At 38.0% G+C, this 15,953-nt stretch overlaps 4 protein-coding genes across 4 annotated transcripts; 3 read left to right on the forward strand and 1 right to left on the reverse strand.

Annotated features, from left to right (window-relative positions):
• Positions 1–567: 567 nt before the first annotated feature.
• On the forward strand, positions 568–1,843 carry LOC130713388 (cyclin-T1-1-like). Its single transcript, XM_057563160.1, has 4 exons — positions 568–836; positions 1,156–1,237; positions 1,627–1,758; positions 1,820–1,843. Exons 1-4 carry the CDS (start codon positions 568–570, stop codon positions 1,841–1,843), a joined length of 507 nt encoding a protein of 168 aa, XP_057419143.1.
• A 183-nt stretch (positions 1,844–2,026) lies between these two features.
• Positions 2,027–3,377, forward strand: LOC130715495 (cyclin-T1-4-like). Its single transcript, XM_057565603.1, has 3 exons — positions 2,027–2,263; positions 2,343–2,494; positions 2,860–3,377. Exons 1-3 carry the CDS (start codon positions 2,070–2,072, stop codon positions 3,276–3,278), a joined length of 765 nt encoding a protein of 254 aa, XP_057421586.1. The 5' UTR covers positions 2,027–2,069; the 3' UTR covers positions 3,279–3,377.
• A 549-nt stretch (positions 3,378–3,926) lies between these two features.
• Positions 3,927–5,554, reverse strand: LOC130715496 (CASP-like protein 1B1). Its single transcript, XM_057565604.1, has 3 exons — positions 5,243–5,554; positions 5,021–5,144; positions 3,927–4,430 (listed from the first exon to the last, which is right to left on the reverse strand). Exons 1-3 carry the CDS (start codon positions 5,479–5,481, stop codon positions 4,206–4,208), a joined length of 588 nt encoding a protein of 195 aa, XP_057421587.1. The 5' UTR covers positions 5,482–5,554; the 3' UTR covers positions 3,927–4,205.
• Positions 5,555–6,729: 1,175 nt separating this feature from the next.
• On the forward strand, positions 6,730–10,145 carry LOC130711156 (protein LOL1-like). The gene is made up of 4 exons (XM_057560655.1): positions 6,730–6,759; positions 7,067–7,180; positions 7,788–7,898; positions 10,003–10,145. The coding sequence occupies exons 2-4, from the start codon at positions 7,069–7,071 to the stop codon at positions 10,128–10,130; spliced, it is 351 nt and encodes a 116-aa protein (XP_057416638.1). The 5' UTR covers positions 6,730–6,759; positions 7,067–7,068; the 3' UTR covers positions 10,131–10,145.
• Positions 10,146–15,953: the final 5,808 nt, after the last annotated feature.

Raw genomic sequence — 15,953 nt, forward strand, 5'->3', positions numbered from 1 at the left:
GTAAGTTAAATCCCGTAAAAATGAAATATCGGGTGGCGATATACGTAAAAGATAATAAAAACTACCAACTCCACATTTCCATATTTCTCACCCATCATCTTACACTCACAAAGTGAAGTAAGTGTATATATACACACACATGACACACCCCTTCGTGAACTCTTGGACACTTCTAACGAACTCAACGACTTGTTCGAACTAACTAACTGTTCCCGCCACGAACGTTCTTCGCAAACGCAGAGTCTTCATCAGCGAGAAGAAGACCAAGAGTTCCAGTTCTGGTAATTTCACTCTGTCTCTTTCTTCTTCATTACCTTCTTGTCCTATCCATTGTCTTCTGTAATGGGACTAAATGTTTCACCTAGGGGTTGAACAATGCTAATGGAATTGGTATTTTAATGGAGAATATCTTGCATTACTGTCTAATTTTCTTGAACATTTTCTGAATTCTTTGGTGGGTAACTGGGTATAGTAGGATTGCATTCCAATTACATTCTTGGATGATCATGTGTAACGTGATTTTGAAGAAGTGTAACATTGGTTAATGTGTTGAATTTGGCAGGTGAAATGGAAGAAGGTAGCAGCTCACGCAGTAAGAAAAGGCCTGCAGAGGACGAGGCAGATAGCAGCTATCGCAGTAATAAAAGACCTGCACTGGAGGAGGCAGAGAAGGAGGAGGCCGAGGAGGTTCCATTTGATCCACGGAGATGTCTGACGCTGCAAGAAATAATTCAACATTCGCCGTCAGGGAAAGATGGAATGGAGTGGAAGATGGAGGCGCAATACCGGAGGGGAGGTTGCTTCTTCATTAGGAAAGTAGGCATGGCATTGAAACTGTGAGTTCTCTAAAACTTGTTCATTTTTTTTAATTTTGATTTTTTTATGCTATGATGAGATTAATGGTGAAACTTATTTCTATATCTGTATACAACTTGTTGAAATTCAATTATTAAACTCAATCTTACTATTAATTTGGGATGGAGGAGTTAAGTTTTAGATTTTAGGGGTAATCTGTCAAAAATAATATTGGGGGGTTTTAGTTTTTTCATTTTTCTGTAAAATACAGTTTTTGAATTCTTCAAACAAAGTCTTGAAGCAAAAAAAAACCAATTCAACTGGACATGTAAATTCAGTTTCAACTTTGCCTCATTGCAGGTCTCGAAGAGTTATAGCGACGGCCTCATACTACTTTAACAAGTTCTTTATGCTACAATCGTTTGCAAATATCAACATAAGGGTGAGTTCTTGCACTTTATTATTGATATTCAAGGTTTCAATTGATTATATATTTTCGCATTGGAAAACAATCGGTACACATCCGCATAGTGCATAACACTCACCCATAGTGAAAAAATGAAGAGAAGAGAGAAGTAATGAATGTATTATATGACGAGTAAGTATGATAAAAGGAGAAAAATTAGGTGTCTGAATAGTGTCTAAGTATCATTAGTTTTCTGCATTAGAGAGGTCAATGGACATACACATGGAAGATGATGTTAGTTAATATACAGATACTGTAGTTTTGGTCCAATTTTATATTAAAGAATGGTAGATGTAAAGATGATGTAAACTTTAAGTATGAACTAATTGGAATCTCATGCTTCATTTGGTGAACATCTTTTGCAGATTATTGGAACTGCTTGTGTGTTCATTGCTAGTAAGGGTGCCTGTAGCCTACGGAATGTTATTGTTGTTTCCTATTGTCTCAATTACACTCACAATCGAGAAGAAGCTATGAAGCGCATAAACGAGAGTCAGGTGTTCCTGCAGCTATACATCCTAATTCTCTTGAATTTTTCTGAAACTATATTGCTGCTAGGTTCTAATAAGTGCTGAAGCATGAAATAACTAGCTGCTTTGTATAAGGTTTTCAGTTACTGATGGTGCTTTCACCTATTTTACTCCATTAAATGCATATTTGGAAACTCTTTTATAATTGATTTGGAAAACAGAATCAATTATCTGGAGATAGAGAAGTTGATTCAAACATGCTATAACTTTCTCTATGTCTCTTTATATTTTAGTGCTTTATCTTTTTCGTTTACTTAAAATTTGTTCAATATTCATATATGATGCAGGAAATATATAACTCACGGAAAGAGTTCATCATTCTTGCAGAGAAGCTTGTACTTGCTACTTTAAATTTTACTTTTGAAATTCTACATCCCCATAACTTCCTTAATGCCTACGTGGCGACCTTAGCGATTGAGCCTCTCGAAAGGAGCAAAATTGTTCAATTTGCCTGGGACTTGGCCAATGATGGGTATGAATATAATGATTATGTTTGAATCAAATTTGACTTTGTTGATTTCATTTTACTAATATGTTTTTGTGGCTTTTAGGAATTTGACAACGATTAGCTTGCAATTCTCGCCGCAACAAATTGCAGGAGTTTGCATTTTCCTTGCTGTCAAGTTCCTAAAACTGAAGCTTCAGGATAGTAGTGAGAGGTATTGGCGGAATACGCTTGGAATCACCCAACAACAATTGGAAGGTTGGTGTCCTATGTCGTTTCTTAAATTGATTTGTATACATATAATTTGTTTCTTGACTTGGTGTGATAAAATCTGTCACATGTGTTTCCTGGTTTTTCAAAAACAATTGCAAGTATTTCCTTGTTTCTCAATTTTCATGTTCATGATGTTACTCTTTATTAAGCTAATTAGCCAATGGAAAAACTGGTCAACCTGCCAGGAGTTTAATATCTGGGATGGTTACCGTTTTCTGAACCAAATTAGAGAAAGCAAAGCCAGTTTATGCCATAAGTAGCATGATGCTAGTAACCAATTGCTGTGTTTCACGCTTTTTATGTGATTGGTTCGGGACATTATTCCATCTGAATCCTTGTATTTTCTGCAGTGATTAGCCACCAGTTATTCAGAATCTATGTGGTCTTTAGAAAACGAAGAAACCTGGAAGGAAATGCAGGTGATGGAGGGGGAGCAAAATCTGATGCAGAGGCTCCTGCTACGAATGAGGCGCAAGCACGTGAACCGAATCCATCATCTAAAGGAAAAGAAGTGGTAGGAAGTGCAAGTGGTGCTGGAGATGGAGATGGAACAAGTACTGCTAGAGATGGAGATTTAGCAAGTGCTGCTGCAGAGACTCTGGTCTTGCTACTACAGCAGGAGCGAGCAGTACAGCGGGCGCAAGCAGTACAGCGGGTGCAAGCAGACGAGCCTAATCCATCGTCGTCTAAACGAGAAGAACAGGTGGAAGGAAGTTCAACACCAGCTGCTGCAAATGCTCTGGTCCGTCCTCCTAGGTGTAACCCCTAAGCACTCATCATCTTCAGAAGAATGAGACACTACATTGGGCGACATGGATCACTTCACTGCATAAATAGTCATAAGCATGAATACATTGGTACCCGGATTTAAGGAACAGAAAGCCAAACATATTATGAGTTTTATGTGCCTCGTAGCGCAAGTTTTATACTATAGTTTGCTGCAGTAAAAAACCATTAGTATGATGCTGCAATGTATAGCTTAAGATTGAAATTGTCTTGTAAATGTTGACCTCAGAATTCTAGTTCTTTTTTTTACTTAGATACTGATAATAAACTTGGGAAAGATTCCACTTGCTGTAAAAAAACAAGTTGCATTCTTTTGATAGGTTGCTGTCACAAGAGGTTACTCCCTTTGTCAGTGTTGAAGGGTTGGTTAGTTTTGTTTCAGAAGCCTTTTAAATATGCCCAAAGACCCACCTTCTGGTTGTGTGTTTTAGGAAGAATCAATTGATAAAAGTAAAAACAAGCATGATTGATAAGTAAAATAGTTCTTTTTATGAAATTCTAGTTTAGTTCAGATAATATTAACAGCATGTTTAGAAGCCCCAACTTGTTTTCACATTGATCCATAACTGATTTTGATTGAAACTGTAAGTTTTGACATAGTACTTTCTTGGATTGAAAAATCCATTTTGACTGAACTCAAAGCAAATCTAAACATGCAATAAATTGACATAAGTTGGATACATCATAACCTGTCACTCAAACTGGCCAATACAGAAGCAGGATGAACAAAAGAAAAAAAAATACACATAGAACATTAGATGCATGCATGATAATTGAATGTGCTTGCATATCTCTCAGCTCACATTCTAAGACTGTTTGAATGTGTTTTTGACCAATTCATGTATCTTGTGTCATTTTTAGTGAATGTGATTTTGGCCAACTTGAACGCATATACAAACATACTACGTTGTTAAATGCGATTTAGTTTGAGCAGCTTGGTGATGGACATCACTGTGATAATGAGGAGGAGAATGATGCCAATGAAAGAGGCAATTAGGGCACCACCACCTCTGTTGCAGTAGGTTCCAAATTTGTCACATATCTTGGCCCACCTTGCATGTGAATTACCATTCCTTCCCAATTCTGACATGAATGCTGCTGCACCATCCCCGGCTGATGCAAGAGCCATAATCATCTGAACCCAACCAAAGATGTAGTCAAACAAGTTTCATATACTGTATAGTAATTTAAATGAAAACTGTGAACAAATGAAGTTTTATAGCATCTCTGGTTTCACACTGAAGTACTTTAGAAACACTTCTGGTTAAAAGTCTTAGAGCGTGTTTGCATCAGCGTGTTGCCATAATAATTAGTTGAAAGTGGAAAGATTTATGTTCAGATACATTAATGTAAAAAAAGATTTTGACAGGATAAGGATGTGAAACTCAGTTGTAAAATCTCAAAATTGATTATGCTCAATACAAAAACTACTCTCTCTAGCTTCTGGCGGAATTGATTTTGGGGCTGAAATTAGTTTTCCAAAATGACTCCCAAAACATCAATATTGTCATCAAAAATTGATTATACTCTATTAGAATTGATTCTAAGGTTTTCCAACGGGAAACCAAACACACTTAGCTTTTGACTAAACCAGCATTGAATTCTGTATAAATCGTGAAACCAAACATGCTATTAAATCGCGGTTGGGATTGTGGTCGCAAAATTGCGATTGCAGGCAGCCGAGCACTCAAAAGTTATCAGTGTAACATGGGAGCCATTCTGTACCATGTCAAATATTGCAATCAGTGTAAGATAAAGTCCTTGGTTATCAAACCGGGGTCCTAAAAAATCCAACGCTATGACCACCATGTTATGAACGCTGGCAATTCCATTAGCTATAACAAAGAACCTGTCTCACCACAAAATAGCATGTTAACAAGAAAATGTCTTATACAGTACAAATTTAACGGAAACAAAAGCAGGGAAATTGAATCATTTAGGACTAACACAAAAGCTGGAGTATGGTGAAACTTTGCAGAGATTGTAGCTGTTATTGGATTGGTACCAATGGTTGCAACCACCAAGTTTTTGGATTGTTTATTGAGTGCCATAACAAGTGTGGCAGATGCAGTGGCCAAAAGTGCAACCACCCTGAGAGACAAAAGGATCCAATCCTTCTTTGGCTTGGTCTGATCAGGAACAGCACTTGAACCAAGCTCAAGTTTTTCTGCATTTTCTGAGGCCATTGTGCTAGCTAGAGTATATGATTACTAGTTCAGGAAGTGAAAAAAATGATTAATGGTGATGATGCAAATGGGAGAGGGAGAAGTTATTATAGTTTGGAGAAAGTTAAAATTGATCAACCATATTATTTGGTGAGTCTAGTAAGCTAAATGTGGGTTCTCTCTGTAAATTCCTGAGGTTGTCTAACCAATAGGTTGTTATCCGTTGGTGGGAAAAATATGAGCAGAACTTGCTACTGTATCATTTTTCTAACGACAAGTATACTCTATTGGGTTAATTTTATTCATTGAATCAATTTTGTTCGACTCGAGACTCGAGTTTGGTACAGGCGATTTTTTAGGACCAAAATCTCAATTTTAGGGGTCCGGACAATCACTTTAACGACATCTATTAAATCATACTTAGTAATTTAAAATTATATATATATTTATTTTGTACATAATACTTTCTCTATTCCTTTTTATGAGAACCAAATGAGAGGTGCACCTTAATCCTTTTTATAAGAACTAACTTCGAGTTTGTGGTACATTAATTAATTTTGGACAAGAATGTTCTTAGTAATTGAATTTTCTCTCACCTTCAACTTTCCATGGTACTCCCTCTTGTTCTTTTTATAATAAGAAAAACTTGGACAAAATCATAGAAACTAAGGAAACTGATATTTTTTTATTGGGCTGAATATGATATATATATATATATATATATATCATACATATTCAATCCAATAAATTTAATTTTTTTTTATTCAATTTGTTCGGGTTTTGGCTCTATATATTATTTTAATGAAAAATAAAAAAGGTGACAATAATAAATATTATAGCATACTGAGATAAACTTTAATCTTTTATCATAATTGAGTTTTGAATTTCCAATCATGTTATTATGAATTAATTTTGTTATTAATACCTATTATTTAAATCAATTCAATCTTACAATAATTAATTAATAATAGAAAAAAGAGGAAAGTTGGACTAATGGTGTAGCGAAGAAATTTCGTGCAATATGTATTGTTGGATGAGGAAGAAGACGACGGTAGCAGAAGAAGTAGCAAGGAAGAGAAAAAGGGTTCTCTGAAATTCTCTTCTTCCTTCTTCTCTGAATCCAATTCCAATCCTCAAACCTCAATCCACCATACAATTTTCATCTCATCTCATCTCGTTACAAACAGAGACAATTCTACCCTTTTCTTACCCTTTTCCCCATTTATCACCATCCTTGTATCCTCCGATAAAAAAACAATCTTTTCCTTGTTTCACTTCGGTTGGTTCCAGGAGACACAGGTATTGTCAGATCCTTGCTGTTTTTTCTTTTATTTATTTTCTGTTTTGGGTTTGTGTGTTAGCTTCATTTCATGATTTTTGATAATTGAGTGTTGGGGTTGGTCGAATTATTCAAAAGAATATTCTTTTAATGCTTGGTTTTAGTGGTGGGATTTTTTATTTGTTTTTTGATGCTTTGTTGTGCTTGACAAGGATTTGAAGTTTCATATAAATTAAGCTTCTTTTCATTGAGATTAGATTATTGGATCGGTTGCATTTGATACTTAGGTTAGGTGGTTTCATTAGATGATGGCCTTTCACTTTGCAGCTATGCAGAGCCAACTTGTGTGTAATGGTTGTAGGAGCATTCTGCTTTACCCTAGAGGGGCAACCAATGTTTGTTGTGCATTGTGCAACACAATCACCGCTGTGCCTCCACCCGGTAAGCTTGTTGGCTCATTATGTTATTCAAATATTTTAAGATTGGAGAAACTTACAACTTTAACATATATGTTGACGCATCTCCCGTTGTCTTTGTTTATTTAGTATATGCAAATTGTTCAGTTTGGAACGAGTTGGGAGTTTAAGCTAGAAATAGATTACGTAGCCAGTGATCCAACTGGATTAAATATTGGATAATGCTTAATCCTATGAACACAAAATGCAAGAATTAGTTGTACACAAGGTTTTAAATTACAGTTGTGGTTGCGTCACTGTTACGCTGTGGCCCTTCTAATTGCGGAAAATTGTGAATAAATCCGACGGTCTCGTTGTGGTTTCGGGAACCTCCAAAACCTTGACATCGCGGTCGAAATCACGGTTGCGGACCTTGATTTCGTACATCCTATGTGGAGTCATTTTCAGTTTCCGCTCTCTATATCATTGTTTTCCTTGTAGGCTTTTATTAATGCCACGTACACATTTGCATGTTTCTTCCATTACGTCTTCGTAAGATATAGAGGCATTGTTTAGCATTTACATGTCATACTCTAGTTTGGTGCTTATATCCGACGACATTTATGACTTACCATAATAATATGCCCCTGCAGGAATGGATATGTCTCAACTTTATTGTGGAGGCTGTAGGACATTGCTAATGTACACACGTGGAGCTGCTAGTGTCAGATGTTCCTGCTGTCACACTGTAAACCTTGCTCCAGGTATTGTTTATGTGCTTGTAGCTATACAGTTGATGCTTAGTGGTCATTCATTTTCATGGACAAGCGTGTTAATTTCCTAGATAATATTATGTAATTGGGAATTTGAGATGTTTCGTTGGATTGCTTGGTTGATGAATATGGTTAATAATGAATGATGTTCTGAATTTCAAATCCTTGTGTAGGGGTCAGCGAGGGTGCATTAAGGTCCTCCTTTCCCGTTTCTTATTCCGATTTATCTTGCTGTGTAAATTTTGAGCTGTATGTATAGCATAAGAGGCTGTGTAAGGGGATTAATGAAAAGATTGGTTATTGGACAAGAGGGCATGGAGGTTTCTCATTCGCAGATCATAGGTGCAGTTTGGCTATTATCAATGTTAATGCGATGCTGTAATATAATTATGGCTGGCAACTAATCCATTTCCAAAAATATAATCATGACTCCACACTCTGGCGAAGGAGAGGTGCGTGAAGGCGCGTGGAGTCTCCGGAACGACGAAACCAGCAGGGATGTGCCGATCTGACCGAGGCAATCCCGATGGTCTGGTCGGAGTTGACTACCGACAAGCAGCGGTGCCAGAAAATAAGCCAGAATGAGGCACGGCTGTGAAGAGGGTACGGAAAAACTGTCGGAATGAGACACAACCAGGGGTAGAAGCGGAAACTGAAATCAGACACGGTTCCTCACACCGGTGGACAGTGGGTCCATTGGGAATCACAAATTAGGATTGTCTGCCGGACGCCGTCAGAAAAGTTATGGGGGCTGAAAAGAGGGACAAGGCAGAGGGAAGAAACGGAAACTGGAATGAGACATGGTTTCTCACACCAGTGGGTCCATCGGGAATGACGACGGATTAAGATTGCCTCTCGTCAGACTCTAATACCATGTTGAATAAGGAGAAACTGAGAGACAGTATTAGACTGAATTCGTGTATCTAAACTACACAATGGGGTCATTATATATAAACCAAACCATAAAGACACAACAAATACATTCTATCCTATTTCTCTATTTACAATGATTACTTTCCTATTTACATGATTAGGTTACCTAATAATCAGAAATAAAAGATATCTAACAGAAATAAATATAGTCATCATCATCAACCGACCCCCTATGCTGTCACCTGATCTTTTTAGCTGAGAGATTTCTAATATCACGGGCGATGATTTTTCTGATGACTCACTCATGACTAAACAGTGGTTATCCCGATGAGGCGAGCTTGCTGGACTCGAGCTGAACATAGCCGCTCGAGGCTTCCCCTTCAACAACTCCAGGTGCACGAACCGCTGACATGGGAGCATCCCAAAAATCAAAAAGGGTGTGAGCTTAAAGATGTGTGCAGATTGATTATGAGGTTGAAACTGTAAAACTAGTTTTCAGTGCATGTTTGGAAATCCTTCTGTAATTTATTCTGAAGGAATAATCAACTATGGGAAGAAGCTTATATGAGTAGCTTAAGGGTGTCAGAATTGATTCCTATGAAAAATAAGATGATCCAAACATGTTGGCACTTGGAACTATGTTGAAGGATCAAGTGAGGAGAGGAAGGGATGGCTGAGATTGTTCAGTGAGGAATCAGACAGCGACCATAGTGCATTAGTGCAGCAGTTTCATGGGAAGGAATTGGTCGAACCCTGAAAAATCACTTTGTATAAAAATAAATTTAATCCTTCAAGTTTTTGGGATATGTTTATCACATGATCACGTTTCTTTTTATTGATTTATTTCTTTATTAATTAAATTATTTAAAAGACATGATTTAAATAATTTTTAGAGAGAAATTTTGAGAATAACTATATTCACAGAAAATAATTTTAAAGAGAAAAACCATGCACAGAAATTTTGGAGAGACAGTTTGTATTGCTGAATGCCTATTCATTTTACTTTTTAGAGCTTTATCACAAAGGCTTTATATGCATAAAATCTTGTTTGCTCACTACTAGGAGTTGGATGCTTATGTGATGTTGCTTTAATTGGTTATTTTTTCTTTACTCCATGTCTTTCAAACAAACAATCCCTTGTTATATTGTAATAACCTATGCTTATTCAATTGATTGTTTTTTGCTGACTTTCTGTACATGGGTTTTGTGTTTTCATTAAAAGCAGCTAATCAAGTTGCCCACGTCCCTTGTGGGAATTGCCGGACAACCCTCATGTATCCATATGGAGCTCCCTCAGTCAAATGTGCTCTTTGTCACTATATTACTAATGTCAATGTAAGTTTATACTGACCCAATTATGTTAATCTGAGGATTGATTTTTTATTCGCATTAATAGCTTCAAAAAATATTAGATAATATTCAATCGACTTTTCTACTCCATGATACATACTCCATTTGTTGTAAATTAAGGTGACTTCCAGCAGTCATGTTATTCTTCACTTCATTGTTGTATTTAAATGATTGGTCTTTTTGACATGTTTTTCTGGCCAGTGGTTTCCCCTCACTCAGAATCCTCTTGAGATCAATTAAGTGCTAGAAATTTAGGATTGGTTGGATGTGAAGAATAAAATATTGTGGGTAGTTGGTCCTGATTTGAAATTTTCAAACATATTAAAATTCAGGAAAACATGGTCTGTGGGCTGTTACTTGAGATTTTGAAACACATTTTTTCTCTCTACTCTCTTAAGCTATCAAGAGACACTAGACACTCTAGTTATACTTGATTTAAGATTCAGTAACATCCATGGTTGAATGAACAACCCTTCCTCTGTGTTCATACTGTTGTGAATAAAGCAGTGCTGCTAAATAATTAAGACTGAAGAAAAGTTAGAAATCAGCTGGGTGTTTAATTGCAGAAGAGGTAGAAGTCCGTCAATTTTTGTTTACTAGTTTGTTTCAAAAAATAATAGGATACATAGTCATGATTATGATTTGGTGTCTAGATATCAAGAAATATTCAAAATTTTAAAGTAAGAAGTGCTCTTTAAGATCTTCCAAATATCATTTCCCTTGGTCTGTTTGAACCTGCAGATAGGAAGTTGTTTCATGAGGTCTTTTGTGCCAACTATATTCTTTTCATTATTAAGGTTGTAGAAACAAGATACTGTCAGTTCCTAACTTTCCCTTCCTCTGGCCCTTTACTTGTACCCACTTTTGGGAGTTTGAAAGGAGAGGACAGGAAACTGCTGGGAAGAGATATAGAAGCTTAACTTTCTTTCCATGATTGGATAATAACTTGAAATTCCCTATTTTTGCTGAACTCAAGTTGAATTTGGAGGCGTACCCCAGTTTCTACTTTATTTTTAATGAAGTCATAAATAAGGGAGAGATACAATACAAACCTTTGCTGCCTTTTTTCTTTCCCCTCTTTTGTATCTCAATCCAGACTTGGGATTTGGGGTTCTGTTACTGAATTTAGTGCTTGATCACTCTTTATAATTTGAGCAAAGAAGTTAAATGTATTGCATCTGCAGTAAACTAGTTTTTTCCATCATGTTAAAATTACACATACCACTGGAGAAATGGTCCAACAAAGAGAAAGGTTAAACAAATTTAGTATGGTGCAGTGTTGTGAACCCACGAACAAGAATTGTAGAGAAGCATGAGAGAAAGAAAAGAATGAATCTATTGTTGGTGATGAGAAATCTGATTAGTGAAAAGGATTCCCCCTTCAACAAAGGGCAACCTTTTTCTACAACTACTGTTCTATTCCACAAAGCTAACAATTCAGAATGAATATTCCTTCTTTCAATATAAATAATTTCAGAGATATTTAAGTCTACTGGTATTAGTCCTACTTTTACCACTGTGTCCTCACTGTCCTGTTTATTCCTCATTAGTCATTACCATGTTCATTCAAGTAATCTCATGCCTGTTATCTGAGATTGGGATCCACTGTTGAAAATCTTCAACTGAATTTCATTGATTGAAAAGGTAAAGATTACAATGAGTGATCTCAGTATTTATAGAGAATACAAGGCTTGCTAAGCAAGCTACCAACTCTAACAGAATCAGTTATGTGACAGCTGTAATGACAGCTCACATGACAGCTGTATTGACAGCTCATTCTAACAGAATGTAACTAACTCAAATATTAACTATACTACTAACAGTAACTAACTTCTTAATCAGAGTAATGTGTACTCTACTCTAATAGGCCCCCTCAAACTCAAGGTGGGGGAGAAAGTGATTTCTCAATCACATTGAGTTTGCCACGAAGAGTTTCAAAACGAAGTGGTGATAGAGCCTTGGTAAACAAATCTGCCAGCTGATCAACAGAAGGAATGTGATGCACAAAAAGAGACTTGTTGAGAACTTTTTCCCTCACAAAGAAGATGTCAAGCTCCATATGTTTAGTGCGAGTGTGAAGAACTGGGTTATGAGTCAAAGCCACTGCACCCATGTTATCACAAAACACCCTAAGAGGAGAAAAAGGAATCTGCAACTCCTGCAAAAGAGACTGAACCCACAACAGTTCAGCAAAGGTATTAGCTAGGCTCCTGTATTCGGCTTCAGTACTCGATCTAGCCACCAGGGTTTGCTTCTTTGAGCTCCAAGAGACAAGGTTGGGACCAAAAAAGACACAAGAGCCTGAGGTGGATCTCCTGTCATCAGGATCTGATCCCCAATCTGCATCACAAAAGGCCACAAGAGGGACTGGAGTGTGCAAACTACAAGGCTTGAGGTGCAGGCCATGAAAGAGAGTACCCTTAAGGTATCTTAGGATCCTTTTAACAGCCTTCCAATGCTCTTCTAGAGGCTGACTTAGAAACTGACAGACTTTGTTAACTGCAAAGCTAATCTCAGGTCTTGTTAAAGTTGCATATTGGAGAGCACCAACTATTGATCTATAGAGAGTTGGGTCAGCAAAGTAATCTGCTCCATATTTGCTGAGTTTTGCTCCACTAACCATGGGAGTAGAGATCCCCTTGGCCTCTCCCATTTCTGCCCTTTCAAGAAGGTCAGTTATATATTTAGTTTGTGTCAAAAGCAAGGACCTGTCCTGAAGATGATGCACTTGAACACCAAGAAAGTAGTCAAGTTGGCCTAATTGCTTCAAGGAAAATTCAGAGTTGAGGTTCTGCACTACTTTCTGAACCAGAGGCAAGGAATTGCCTGTAATGATAATATCATCTACATAGACTAGTATGTAGATGCAGCAAGTTGGAGTGTAGAAAGTGAAGAGAGATGGATCACATCTACTTGGTTTAAAACCATACTTCACAAGGGCTGACTTCAATCTGTCAAACCAAGCTCTTGGGGCCTGTTTAAGGCCATAAAGAGCTTTGTTAAGTCTGCAAACAAGAGATTTGTCTTCATGCTGAAATCCACTTGGTTGCTGCATGTATACCTCCTCTTGAAGAGCTCCATTTAAAAAGGCATTATTCACATCAAGTTGATGAATATGCCACCTCTTAGTAATGGCAAGGGAAAGAATGAGCCTAATAGTTATAGGCTTCACCACAGGGGAAAAGGTTTCTGAATAATCAAACCCCTTGACTTGATGGTAACCTTTGGCCACAAGTCTGGCCTTATACCTATTGATGGTGCCATCTGCATTTTCCTTCACCCTAAAAACCCATTTACAACCAATTGGCTTCCTATCCTTGGGAAGTGGAACCAATGTCCATGTATTGTTAGCAAGCAATGCATCATATTCAGCCTTCATTGCAGCTAACCACTTAGGATCTTTGAGAGCTTGCTTGGTGGTAGCTGGCTCAGCTTGAGTGAGCAGTAAAGTTGGAAATAATCTGGGCATGACTATGCCAGATTTTGCTCTTGTCTGCATAGGGTGAGTATTTCCCACTGGCTGAGGAATAGGAGCAGAAGAGGAAGAACCAGTCGAAGCTACTTCAGCTACTTCAGTGGCAGTAGCTGCTGGTGTAGGTGGAGATTGTTGCTGAACAGAAGCTTCACCCTGAGAAAAATTCCCAGAAGAAGAGGCTGCAACTGAGTCTTGACCTTGAAAAGGCTGCTGTTGCTGAACAGGAACTTGAGGAGCTAAAACAGGAATTTCTGAAGGGATTCCTTGTGCAGATGAATCAGACCCAGCAGAGAAAAACAGGGTAGGATAGGGAAATTTAACTTCATCAAAAATAACATCCCTTGACACAAAAATCCTACCATCACCATCCATGCATTTGTACCCTTGATGAGATGATGAGTAACCAACAAACACACACTCCTTGGATCTGAGTGACAGCTTAGAGTGTGTATAAGGCCTCAAGTGAGGATAACAAGCACAACCAAACACCCTAAGTATCTTGTAATCAGGAAGAGTCTTGAACAACTTGAAATAAGGAGTCTCATTGGCCAAAACAGCAGTAGGAAGACGATTAATAAGAAAAACTGCAGCCAGGAATGCATGATCCCAGTATTGAGAAGGCATTTTAGCAAATGCAAGTAATGAAAGGCCAGTTTCTATGATATGGCGATGCTTCCTTTCAACACTACCATTTGATGGTGTGTGTAGGGGCATGTCAATCGATGCACTATGCCAAGCTTAGCAAAATGAGATTGTAAAGGTTTAAATTCAGTGCCATTATCTGTTTGGACAGCCTTTATTTTCAGATTAAACCTTAACTCTACCATAGCTTGGAACTTAAGAAAAACAGAGGAAGTTTCAGATTTGTGCCTAAGTGGATAAATCCATGTGAAACGAGAGTAAGCATCAACACAAGTCAAAAAAATAAGAGTAACCACAAGAAGACTCAATGGAGGAAGGACCCCATAAGTCAGCAAAAACAAGCTCTAAAGGTGTAGCATAAAACAGTAGTAGAAGAGGAAGAGGGTAAACTTGTGAGACTTTGCTACACAACAAGCTGAACATTTAGAAAATTTTGCTTTATTAGACAATGATATATTACATTTGGACAAAGCAGAATGTAAAGCCTCATGATGAGGATGACCTAGCCTACAATGCCACAAGTCATAGGCAGTAGGATCTACATTATAACAGAAGACACAAAGAAAATGAACTAGCACTAGGTACACTTGAAGATGAGCTAGCACTAGGTACATTGGACAAAGGAACTGAAGCAGAAAAGACAGATGGAGCAGCTACTGGTGAAACAGATTGTAGATGAAACAGATGAAGCTGGAGGAAGGGTTGGAACATGCATCCCTTCAAAATTGTATAAACCATCAGGACCAACAGTTCCTTTGGAGCCAAAACCCTAGAAGTTTCCTGACATTTGACAAACACCAACTAGGATGAGTGAAACTCAAAAAAGACATGATTATCACGAGCAAACTTGCTTACACTAACTAAGTTCTTGGTGATGTTAGGAACTAAAGCAGATTATTCATAGTGAGTGTAGTGTGTTTATGATAAGGAGATGGAAAAGAGGCATGTCCAACAGAAATAATAGGCAAACCTTGTCCATTTCCCATGTAGATATGATCATTACCATTTAGGGAAAACACTGTCAGAAACAACTGAGGCATCATTGTAACATGATGTGTAGCTCCAGAATCTGGAAACCATGAGCTAAGATTTGCTGCAGCAGGAGTGTTAGTACCAGTAGTAGATGAAGTAGGTCCAGTAAGCATAGCCTGTGGAGCTCTAACTGGAGGATTTCCAGGTCTTGATCCACCAGAAAACTGAGAAGAGTTCCACTGTGATCCTCCAGATGGTTGGAAACCAAACTGCTGAGCAAAATTTCCCATGCCTAAACCTTGAGGAAATTGACCAAACATGTTTGGAAAGCCTCCATACTGTGATGTACCAAACTGAGAAGGTACACCAAATTGTGGAACACCACAAAATGGAGAAAGCCAAACTGAGGCAACATCTGAGACATGCATAGGCAGTGGCATACCAAAACCAGTTGGCTGCAAGCCAAACATCCAGTAGAACCAGTAGAACCAGATGATGAACCACGATGGTAGCAAATACTAGCATCATGCCCATACTTCTTGCAAATCTGGCATTGAACACTTCGATTTCCTCCTCGTCCACCGCGAGAGTTGTTACTGCCGTTGCGACCACCGTAACCGCCACGAGAACCCGCCATAACTGTCGCGATTATCGTAGGAACGATCATCGTAGGAGTTTCAGAGGAACCTGAAGCATAGTTAGCCCTCAGAGGTCGTCGGCGACGATGTTGATGA

This window comes from Lotus japonicus, chromosome 4 (assembly GCF_012489685.1).
Source record: "Lotus japonicus ecotype B-129 chromosome 4, LjGifu_v1.2".
Lineage (NCBI taxonomy): Eukaryota > Viridiplantae > Streptophyta > Magnoliopsida > Fabales > Fabaceae > Lotus > Lotus japonicus.